Source organism: Lontra canadensis, unplaced genomic scaffold, assembly GCF_010015895.1.
Source record: "Lontra canadensis isolate GAN:19392208 unplaced genomic scaffold, GSC_riverotter_1.0 scaffold11, whole genome shotgun sequence".
In the NCBI taxonomy this organism is placed as follows: domain Eukaryota; kingdom Metazoa; phylum Chordata; class Mammalia; order Carnivora; family Mustelidae; genus Lontra; species Lontra canadensis.
In genome coordinates this window covers 10,821,568-10,834,089 of record NW_022631005.1, presented here as the reverse complement: position 1 = coordinate 10,834,089, position 12,522 = coordinate 10,821,568, and the positions used below count along the sequence as shown (strand labels likewise).

General features: G+C 37.7%; 1 protein-coding gene across 1 annotated transcript in view; it reads right to left on the bottom strand.

Annotated features, from left to right (window-relative positions):
- Nucleotides 1-8,672: 8,672 nt before the first annotated feature.
- ITGAV (integrin subunit alpha V) overlaps nucleotides 8,673-12,522 on the bottom strand; it is a 103,884-nt gene continuing 100,034 nt past the window's right edge. The window contains exon 30 of the mRNA XM_032856087.1: nucleotides 8,673-12,388. Coding sequence (XP_032711978.1) covers nucleotides 12,293-12,388 — 96 coding nt within the window. The 3' untranslated portion in view covers nucleotides 8,673-12,292. The remainder of the gene's footprint in view (nucleotides 12,389-12,522) is intronic.

The window sequence follows — 12,522 nt, the reverse complement described above, 5'->3', positions numbered from 1 at the left end:
CCAGCTATAAACCCAGGCCTGACTCTCCATCTGAAAACCGCCTTCCACTCAGCGCCCCTGGGATCCTGCTTCAGCACTGACAGAATGAGCCTGCCATGGCCCTAAGCCCTAACCCTAACCCTAGATTGAATTTACAGGCGTCTGTCCCCAGAGACCTGGTCCCCAAGCCCTCCAAATTGAGGGCCCCTGAACTATACCTCAGGAGTCCGCCTGCCATCCAGGAGGAAGCCGTGCCCTTTGGAGCTCTGCACAGCCCTCAGCGCGGGAGAAATCTGCATGCGATCCTGAGGCCACCCCCACCTTGGGCACCCCCTGGGGCCACAAACACAGCCTGACGCTCAGCCTGACCCCCTTCCTCAACTCTTGCCACCTGGGAACTTGCCTCAACAGGGTCCTCAGGGGAGCTTCGTGGGCCAGCCCGTGGTCACAGAGGGTCGCAACACACACCTAGAAAGAAAGAGCGCCAAACACCTATCAGAATCGCCACACAACGCTGGCCAATTCTCAGGAGTTTGCCCAAATGATATCGAATTTGGCAGAAAGCTCATGAGAATTGGCCTGAGACCCCCGCTGAGCTCACTTCTGGTGGCAGGAACTTTCAGGAGAGCCGCCTGGGTGTAGCCTAAGTTCTGGAGTGGTGGAGGTCTGAACCCTGTAAGAAAGTGCTCTAAAGGCCAGGTGCAGGGGTGGACTGAGTCGCCTTAGAATGCCGGCCAACACCGCCCTCTATTCAGCCCCCTGGGCAGCCGCCTCAGCGCTGGCAGTTCACGCCTGCCATGCCCCTAGGCCCTAACCCTAACCCTAGGTTGGGTTTTTAGGCTTCCACCCCCTGAGCCCTGACCTCCAGGCCCTCCAGGTTGGGGACCTTTAAGCCACACCCCAGGAGTTGGCCTGCCACCCAGGAGGAAACTGTGACATTTAGAGATGCAAAAAACCCTCAGAGCAGGAGAAATCTTCATGCCCCCCGAGGACACCCATAAGTTCAGCAGCGACCTTGACCACAAACCCGGATCCTGACTCCCCATCTTACCCTGCCCTCCACTTAGCCCCCCGGGGATTCCCACCTCACCACCAGCAGATCGGGCCTGCCATACCCCGAGTCCTTAACCTTAACCCAAGGTTGGGTTTTCAGGCTTCCATCCCCAGAGGCCTGGCCCCCACACCCTCAAGATGGGGAACCCCTGGATTGGGGACACAAAAATGATGGAGAGATATCCATTGTTCATGGATGAAAAAAATTAATATTGTTTTAATGTTCATACTCCCCTATAGCCATCTATAGATTCAATAAAATATCTATCAAAATTCTAGTGGCATTTTTCATAGAAATTTTAAAAATCCTATAATTCATATGGAACCCCAAAGGAATGTGAATTAGCCAAAACAATCTTGAGGGGGAAAAACAAAGTCCTGGAGACATTATACTACCCGATTTCAAAATACACTCTAAAGCCGTAGAAGTCAGAACAGCACGGCACTGGTGTAAAAACAGACATTGGGCAAATGGAACAGAATGAAGAGCCCAGAAATAAATCCAAACATTTATGGTCAATTGATCTTTAGCAAGTTGCCAAGAACACACAATGAGAAGGAGAGTTTCTTCAATAAATGCTATTGGGAAAACCAGTTAGCCACATACAGAATAATGAAATCAGATCCTATCGAGAACTCTCTAAACAAAAAATCATCTCAAAATGGGTTAAAGACGGGCACATGGGTGACTTGGTCAATTAAGAGGCTGCCTTCAGCTCAGGTCATGATCTCGAGGTCCTGGAATCCAGCCCTGAGTTAGGCCTCCTTCTCAGTGGAAATCTACTTCTTCTCCCTCTGTCCCTTCCCACCATTCATGCTCTCTCTCTTCCTCTCTTTCAAACAAAAAAATAAAATCCAAAATGTGTTAAAGACTTAACTGCACTACCCAAAACTATAAAACTACTGGAAGGAAACATGGGGGAAAACTTCTTGATATCCCTCTTCTCAGTGATTTTTTTGGACATGACACCAAAGCACCAGCATTAGAAGCAAAAAACAAATGAGATTACACCAAACCAAAAACCTTCTGCACAACAAAGGAAACAATTAATTACCAGAGTGAAGAGACAACCCATCGAATAGGAGAAAATATTTGCAAACCACACATCTTATAAAGGGTTAATATCCAAAATACATAAGGAATTTAAACAACTTAATAGCAAGAAAACAAATAATCCAACTTTAAAATGGGCAAATAAAATAGAGAGCCCAGAAATAGACCATACAAAAATTGACAATTAACTTATGACAAAGAGACAAGAATATACACTGGGGAAAGGACAGACTCTTTAGTAAATGGTGTTGGAAAAACTGAGGAGCCACATGCAAAAGAATGAAATGACTACTGTTTGACACCATATACAAAAATTAGCTCAAAACAGATTATAGACATGAGGGGTAACTGGCTGGCTCAGTTGGTGGAATATGTGACTCTTGATCTCAGGGTTGTGATGTAGAGCCCCATATTGGGTGTAGAGATTAATAGCAAAATCTAAAGAAATGGATTGGAGATTTTTTTTTTTTTTAATTTGACAGGTAGAGATCACAAGTAGGCAGAGAGGCAGGCAGAGAGAGAGGAGGAAGCAGGCTCCCTGCTGAGCAGAGAGCCCAATCCGGGGCTCGATCCGGGGCTCGATCCGGGGCTCGATCCCAGGACCCTGAGATCATGACCTGAGCCGAAGGCGGAGGCTTTAACCCACTGAGCCACCCAGGCACCCCTGGATTGAAGATTTGATGCAAGGCTTAAAACTATAAAACTCTTAGAAGAAAACATAGGCAATGAACTCCTCGACATGCATCTCAACAGTGGCAAAAAAAACAAAAATAAATAAGTGTAAGTGCATCAAACTAAAAAGCTTCTGCACAAGAAAGGAAACCATCAGCAAAATGAAAAGGCAATCTATGGAATGGGAGAAAATATTTGTAAATAATATATTCGATAAGGGGTTAATATCCAAATATATAAAGAACACACACACAAATCAATAGGAAAAAACTCAAACAATATGATTAAAAAGTGGGTAGAGGATCTGAATAGACATTTTCCAAAGAAGACATATCATTGGCCAACAGGTACATGAAAAGAGGCTCAACATCACTCATCATCAGGGAAACGCAAATCAAAACCTCAAAGAGATCTTACCTCACACCCAAGAAATAACAAGTGTTAGCAGGATATGGAGAAAAGGGAATCCTTGTGCACTGTTGGTGGAGAAGTAAATTGGTATAGCCACTGTGGAAAACAGTATGGAGGGTCTTCAAAACCTAAAAAATAGAACTATCCAACAATTCAGCAATTCTTCTTCTGGACATTTATGCAAAGAAAACAAGAACACTAATTCAAAAAGATAACTGCACTTCTATGTTCTGTGCAGCATCTTTTCAATAGCTAAGATACGGAAACAACATAAGTGTTCTTCAGTGACGAAGAAAATGTGTTACACACACACACACACACACACACACACACGAATACTATTTAACCATAAGAAAGAATGAAATCTTACAATTAGTGACAAATGGATGGATTTTGAGGGTGTCAAGCTAAATGAAATAAGTCAGAGAAAGAAATACCTTATGATCTCATTTGTTATGTGGAATTAAATAAAAACAAACCAAGCTTATAGATACAGAGAATGGATAGGTAGTTGCCACAGGCAGGGGGCAGAGGGTGGGAGAAGTGGGTGAAAAGGGCCAAAAGTTACAAATTCCAGCTGTAAAATAAATAAGTTATGAGGATATAATGTACAGCATGGTGATGATAATGAAATACTGTATTGCATATTTAAAGTTACTAAGAGTCCTTAAATATATTTATAAAATTTATAAATATGTTTATAAAATATACATTATAGTAACAATGCATTCTGACAGATATTTACTAGACTTAGTATGATGATCATTTTGCAATATATACAAGTATCCAGTCATTATGTTGTACACCTGGAACTAATATTAAATGTCAATTATACCTTATTTAAAAAAAAAAAAAAAGCAAAGAAACAAGAAAGAAAGAAAGAAACCAATTTCATCTACAGAATCAACACAATCCTTACCAGAATCTGAGATGACTTCTTTGTAGAAGTTGACAAACTGATTCTAAAATTCTCATGGAGTTGCATGGGACCCCATATAGCCAAAACAGTCTTGAAAAATAAGAATAAAGTAAGTAGATAGCCTCGCTGGCATCCCAGCTGGCTATTGCTCTGTAGAATGCATAGATTTGGTCACAGCTGAAAAAAGTTTGCATGAAATTAATGGGAAACGTATTCTAGGAGCCACACCTGCAAAACATTTTAAACTAACTCTGCCACTTACGGAAATAACCAGATAATAGCCCTGTGTACTCCCATTTTGGGGTGGGGGTGAGGGGGATATTGGGATGTAGTATGGCTGATCGCCAGCATTCGCCCGTCCTGTTGAAGAGACAAGGTGGTTTTGAATCAGGTTATGTCTAAGGGTTTTGGTTTTATGGAATTCATGGATGAACTTGTACAGAAGCAAACCCCAACAGGATGCCAGGGAACAGTGGGACTGGGGTCCAAACCAGTGCTTCGGAGTGCGGCAGTCACTAAAAGGAGCTATGTGAAGCCAGTGGAATATAACCAGTTGTCCTTTTGTAGCTACAACCAGTGTTTCCAGCAATACCAGACTACCATGCCTAGTGGAGTTATGACTAGAATACAGGCAACAACAGCTAGAGTTACTCCCCAAATGGCTATCCCCAACATAGGAAGAAGTTGGATGTAATGCCCCCAGTGACCCCAGGCCAGAGCTCAGTGTGGCTGAGGCCAATAAGGAGTTCATGGAACAGAGTAAGGAGCTGTATGTCCACTGGTAGTCTCTGTACAGTGTGTCTTCAGAGACCCCACCATGACATAGCCACGACAAAAGACTAGCTAGAATGAACGATGTGAGGGAGAAGACAGAATCCTTTTCAAATAAATTGTTGTGAGAACTTTTACCTTTTTTAGAAATACGATTTTTGAATAGTCAGCGATCAACTATTCCTTAAATTATGACTATTCCTGCAATACTGCTGTTTTCATTTGATAATGAACCATTTCATTTGAGTTTGAAAGCCAAAGGCCCACCCACTATTGAAGAGGACTGAGCAAGGTTGATACCTGTATTTTTTGGAACAAGAATTATTTACCCAGATAGGGCTACCCACACTCCTGGAGATAAAGACAGTTTAGGATTATTAGCCAAAGTGGATCATGTGATTCAAACAGTTACTAACACTCAGGTTTAGAGCCTTCTCAGGTGACAGGCATTGTAAGTCATTAAGATTACAGTAAGAATACCTGGGTTACGTGCCGTATGTCAAAGAGTGGGCAATTTCATCTGTGGCATTTCAGGTAACCATCCATGTACAAGCCCTCCAACCCCACTCTTGTGTTTCTTGTCCTTAATTATATAAATTCATTAAGCAAGTATAAATTTATAAAAAGAGAACTCAGGAAACCAGGACTTGATGGTTTGCAAAATTCTCAACATATCTAGATTGAGTGATAAAATAATGAGGCTCATCCGATGACCAAGATTGAATGGACCTAGGAGAGGATGTGGAGTGGGTAAGGTGAAGAACTGAATTTGGAATATTAGAGGTGAGAAGAAGAGCCCATCTCTATGGTGGGCAAACCACATTCTCGGGGCCGTTACTGAGCCACTGCTCTACTGAAGCTGCTTTAGGGTTCCCTTGGGAGGCTAGAGATTTCCAGTGGGAATAAGGTGAACTTAGTTACCACTATGTCATCTCTGTTACTTGGGAATCACTAGTACCTGTGGGTTGATTGAGGAAAGACCCTTGAGTTTCAATTTGTGCCAGTAGTTTAATACCACACGGTGGTGATATGCTTGGCTTTGGTTTAGTATTAAAGGTATTAGTCAAAGTCAACACCGGTATTACTAGGAAGTTGGAAATTCATTATTCTTTAATAAAGTCTTCCCTTTCATTTCCTCACTAAAGTATGCTGACAAATTCAAAATGATTCACTTGTCTGTCAGGTGATAATATCTCTGAATTTTGAAAGTGCTTATGTCACTTATAATCTCAAGAAGAATTTTAACTGCACTGTTCAAAGATGAGAAAATTTATAAGATACCAACTTTCTTATCTCCCATGGGAAATTTACCACGTATCTTACACAAGATCAAGAATAATTTCTATTATTCAGGTGGAGAGCATAATTCTCCAAATAAAGTACTACTAGTATATATCATCTAGTAGTTTTTGTGAGTAACCCTGTAGTCATTAATTAATATTCTGAATACAAAATTGGCTAAAAAGTAATCCCTAAAGATTCCATTTTGATACTCTAATATCTGAAAAATGGTATAGAAGTTAAAATTAGTTACTTTGAACAATTTTTTTAATACCATGAAGGCAAATTACTGTATAAAGTTCAAGTTCAAAATCTAAATGCTCCTTTTACTAAAACACCACCAATTAATGTATCTGTTACTTTTCAGGAAATAAAGCTGACAAGGGAAGTGAACCAGGGTGCAAAAGGAAATTAAACCACATAACTCTAGGCAGTTCAGAACAGTTCAGAAAGTGAATAAAAATATCACTTGGAAACATACCAGTATTGTACCAACTAATATTCAGGCACCCCAGCCTATCCACTAGATAGTAACAAATCTATTTTATATAAAGGGTTACTAGGAATGTAGGCGGTCTTGCACAGCAGAAAGCACATGGAACTAAGAATTCGAATATATAAGCTTCAGTTACAATCCTGCCAGTATGAATCTGGACAAGAAATGAACTCTGGGCATCATTACCAGTATGTAGGGGTGAGGTAAACCCCTTCTTTTTCTTTCTCTTTTTTCTTTTTCTTTCTTTTCTTTTCTTTCTTCTTCCTCTTTCTTTATTTTATTTTATTTTATTTTCTTTCAAGATTTTATTTATTTGAGAGAGAGAGAGTTAGAGAGAGCATGAGAAGGGGGAGGGCCAGAGGGAAAAGCAGATTCCCCACCAAGCAGGGAGCCTGACGCGGGACTCGGGTGCCGGGACTCCAGGATCATGACCTGAGCTGAAGGCAGTTGCTTAACCAACTGAGCCACCAGGTGCCCCAAGTGAACGCTTTCTAACTTGCAGTTTTTAGCTGTTGGACCATGATGCACATAGATAGTGTTTTTGTGATTGTCATGTTTAGGGTTTACTGAGCTTCCACAACTGTGTGGTTGCTACATTTTACCAAATTTGACAACTTTTTTATTTCAAGTTAGTCTGTCTCCATTTTCTCTCTCCTCTGACTCCTTTTCTTTTACACCTAGATTGACCCAGAGTCACTGAGGCCATTTATTTTGTAATCCGTACCACTAGCCCCCTGGCCCATCCCCGCGTGGTGCTTCAGTTTAGATGCATTCTATTGCTCTCTAAATTCACAAATTCTTCCTTTTCTTGATCTACTTTTTACCCCCCCTCCAGTGAGTTTCTGACTTCAGATACTGCATTTTTTAGTAATGGAATTTCCACTTGTCTTTTACTAATTTCCAGTCTCTTCTGAAATGCCCATAATTTCCTTGTTTTTCTTGAATTTTTAACATATTTATAATTGTTACTTAAAGTCACACCTGCTAAATTGTTTGTGGGTCTGTTCCTATTGACTTTTTTTCTCTTTTTTCCCCCTTCAAACTATGGGTAACATTTTCTTTTCTCTCTCTCTCTCTCTCTCTCACACACACACACACGAAATTGTGGATGGAACATTGCAGTCTTTATACGCGGTCTTCCACTCAAATTAACTGCCTAAAGGAGCAAATGAATTACATGTGGATCACCTTAAATTTGTGAAATCTTGGTTTTACGCCCTTTGTTAGAGGGGGCCAATGGCATTGCTCTTCATCCTAGGGCTCATCAGTCAATCTTGGTGTGTAGTATTTATTCCTAAGGCATAGATCCTCCAAGGTTTCAATGGAAAGACTGGGTGTTTCCAAGCTCTTCTCACTCCAGTCTCCAATTTCGCCAATCTCATTTCTCCTACAGTAGACAGTAGCTGAATTAACTGTTCAGCTCTTCCAAACTTCCACCTGCTGTTTCCCTTTTGGGCCCCTTGGAGTCTCACTAGAGCAGGGTCATGGAAAGGGTCAGAAAAGGATTTGAGGGGAAAACATTCCTCCCTTCCACAATGCGGCTCCTTTCTTTCCTCAACTTTTATCTATGATGGCAGTCCCATCATTCCAGGAAAATAAGGGCCCTTTTCTGCTTGTATTCTATCCAACAGCAGAAAGTAACTTCCAGGAAAAAGGTGGTTCCCCTCTTTAATAATCAAATCCACTCCAGTTTCTGTCAAGCTGCTTTTACTAACTTCAGTGTTTTCAAAAAGGTTTTTTTTTTTCCCCCTTCTTTTGTTCATCACTTATCATTTTTATCTGATAAAAGCTACCTTGCCATTATTGGAAATGGAAACCCCTTTTAAATTTAAAAATGTCTATGATTCTGTGATTTGTAATTGCTGTATTTTAAACTTAGGTTCATTTTGCTCTTTCTGTGTTACCCTTTTTCAAAGAAATAACACTCATAAGGAATTCAGACTTTCAGAGAGACATCTCTTTAAGGTCATCCCCTTAGTCCATTTATTGCTGGCTCATGTGATTAAAAAACAAAACTGTGATCACAAAGGAAAATATACACAAAAGTGGCACCATATGCTCAAGTTTATTGAACAGACACAAGTTACACATTGGAAACTAAGTAAAACACTGTACTGGTTTTTACTAAAATCAGCAAATGACAAGTTTTAGAAGACACGCGTTTTATGTCTCACCCAATGTGGGTGATCATAAGAGAAGCTAAACAAAGAAAATTACTATGTTATTAGGTAGCAAATTAATGTGATATACAGTTCCAAGTTAGTTTAAGATATTTCAAAGTGTTTCAAAACTAGTAGGGAATAGATCATGTCCAACCTGAAATAAAATGTAGAATGTATCTTTTAGAAGTAAATAACTTTGTTTGTATATCCATAGCAGAATCCCTCCTTCCTACTAACCAAAATTCTAATAAATTTAAATGTTTAGATTAGGTTTACTAAATTAATAATGACTCTGAAAATTATCTAGGTTTGGTTACATTGTTATATTGCACTTGAGAACAATGACAACGAATATCAAGGATTTGGTACCTCTCCCAAGAAGCTCATTACATATCAGAAATTACAAAGAAATATAAGCATATATGCCTGGGCTTCACTGTCCAAACTAGCATATCAAAAAATTAAAAGGGCTAGTCTCCAAAACACTGAGTATTATTTTATTTGCCATTTTTGATCCTATATTCAATTTCTGAATTCCACATTTTTTTATTTGCCAAACTACCACATATACAAACTATCTAAGAGAACATACAAAGTGACATTAAGATAGGCAATGGTTATACACATGTATTTAAAAAATTCCAATCATTCTTCTTCTCCAAGCTTGGCACTGTGTTTTGCAACAAAAAAGTGTCTATCAACTTAAAATTTGTTTGCCTTATATAAAGCAGCTGATCTATTATATACTGTACTTTTGCCACTGAAATCTCTCTTGGGGTCATCATTAACTATCACAAGTCTTTCACAGCCCTCTTAAGGAAGTCTCTTTTACTGTACTAAGTACAATCTCTTTTACTAATACTTCAATTTTCTTGTTATATGAAGTATTGATGAGAATTTACTATGAAGTAGTAGTTTCAAAACACAGGTAAAATTGTGGCACTAAAGTTTTAATTGTTTTATCTTTCAGAATTATGAAGACATATCATAATAACAGTCATCATCATAATAAAATAATAATTCATCACAAGAGAAAGGTAAAGGGGAAAAAAAGAATATCCCTCGCACAAACGTTTCTCAAAATATCAACTCTGAAATAAATGCTTACATAAGAAATTGACAACAGAATCAATAGTTCTTACCAATATTAAATGCTTTAAATACTCTCTATCTCACTCATGTTTTTAAAAAGTGATCAGATTATTAAAATTTTACACTCAAAATGGATTTTCATTCTCAATAAATCATAAACAGGAGCAGTTAAAATGTTTGAAAATTAAGTTTTCATAGAACTATTGTCTGACATTTTAACCAAATACATTCACATGCTGCTTCAGGGTAAAAAGAATCCCAATAATTTCCCAAATATTTTCCTCAAAGAGTAAGCTTCCAAATCATTCTTCTACCATATTTTTTGTAGAGATATGCATTTTCATTTTTTAAAAGAAAATACTACTGCTTAAAACTACATTTCATAAAAGGGAACTTAAAACATCATGCTTCCAATAATAACATCCTTCAGTCTCCCATACAAGATTATACCTTGAGATAGAGGCCATAAAAGGAACAGAACGTGCAAAAGTGAACAGTTAAGTTTTTTTAAAAGAGTGAATTTTATCCAACATATACTTTCAGGGATGACTACTATTAGATGCGAAAACAGGTAGTGAAAGTTGTCAACTTAGTGACTGTTTGGTGGCAGACCCTAGGATAAAACTATTTTTTCTTAAAAAACTTTTGACTCATTGGTAGTAAAAATACTTATTGCATATGACTAAGATCTTTTAAGCTACTAATAAAATCTATACTACAAACCTGTTAATTTTGAGATTCATTAAAGCTAAATACAGGGTCTTGTCATGTTCTAACATATATAACACGCGTTCCTGTTTTATGAATACATTCTAGCTTAGCCACTTGTGTAAGGAATTAGAACACAAGATATGGCAAGATAAATTTCAATTATTTTTAAAACAGAAAAATATTCAATTATTTGAGGGAAATATTTATCATTGCCTAATGAGGACAGCAGTTAAAAACCTATTAAACTCTCAATTTCTAAAGAATAACATGATGTAATTGCACAAAAATAGGTACAATTAAGAGTCATTCCCAGACCTTGAGGAACTGTGAATAAATCACATATTCCTCCAGAAGAATCATCACCGTACAGGCATATAAAACAACAATGTGCCACCTGTGCAATTTTTATATAAAAAAATCCTAAGAAAGTAATTTATGTTAATAAAACTATAAAAGTTTTAAAAGGCTCCCAGTAACCTGAATTACTTATAAAAGTAACTTTTATAGTTATTTTGATAGATGAGACTGGTTTTCCACATGATACTTTGTCGAAACTAAGGTAATACCCATATAAGTAGCATCATGCTATTTCTACAAGGAAACCAGCAAGCCACGTTAAGAATTTAAATTCCAAGCATTTCTTGTAGGGTTGGGAGGTTGGATGCAGGTTCCTGTAATTTGTAAAGATTCCTCATTGATCTTAGCCCATTCTCAGTAAAGTTTTGGAAATATAAGGAAGAATACATATATAGGAAGAAAATAAATTAATCTCAACTAAAAATCCTTGCTCTAAGAGCATACTACAAATAAGCAACTTTATCAAAGAACTACAGTCTTTTAATTTAAATGCTTTTTTTTGTATTGTAAATAGCTGGACTAATACAATGGAATACATGTACTTTGGAAACGATTCCCAATTGCATATAGCTTTAAGCATGATGATTAAACTATTAAACTATTACACAAAAGAGGCATTTCTGATCATAGAATTTTTAGTACAGGTTAGGTTAAAGGATTTGAAATAGAACCTAAACATACAAATTAAAATGTAAGGAAATGGACTGTGGATTAAACAAAAATTAAAATATAATAGCATGTACCCAATTTTTATATTAAAAATACTGTATCTTTACTATTACAGCAAAGAATTTGGATGGACCATGCTTTTTTTCTTTTTTTTTAAGTTCTACAACATAGGTAATATTAAAATCCAAGTTCATGCAGTTATAAAGTTAGTAGCTTAAAAACTCAACTGTAGTGTAATGTATATTAACAATAAATTCCTGTACAAAAGATGTGGATCCTAAGGTCCAAATACGGATTGCTTTAAAACAACAAAAGCAACAACAAACAAAATCAACATACAAAATCAGAAACAATTGTAGGAGGTACTATTTTATATAAAGTGGTAACTTAGGCACTACCTGTCTTATGTACATTGAAGAACTATCACTTGAAATTTTATTATTTAAATACCTAAAAACACAAGTCAGTGGGTGTGTATTACACGTACATCTGAACTTAATTATTTCAAAAAGGTTGACAAATATTGCTCTTGTTTTGTGGTTAATACCAATGGGCACCATCAGCAGTACAGTCTTGGAATTTTATTCTTTGCAAAAGAAACTGAAACTTATAATGAAGTCAGTGATTCTAATGGGTCAGGATGTAGCATAACTTAAAAATCACAGTTAAGTTTCTGAGTTTCCTTCACCATTTTCATGAGGTTGAAGCTGTTCCCTTTCTTGTTCTTCTTGAGGTGGCCGAACACGTTTAAAAAAGCCCATCTGTCAGGTGAAGAAAAATGAACATTACTACCACATCAGTGAAGAAAACTAAAAGCACTAAGTGACTGTATTATCACCAAGAAAATTTGAGCAGCACCTCATACAACTTTTCTCCCTTCAAATATATTGTGCTT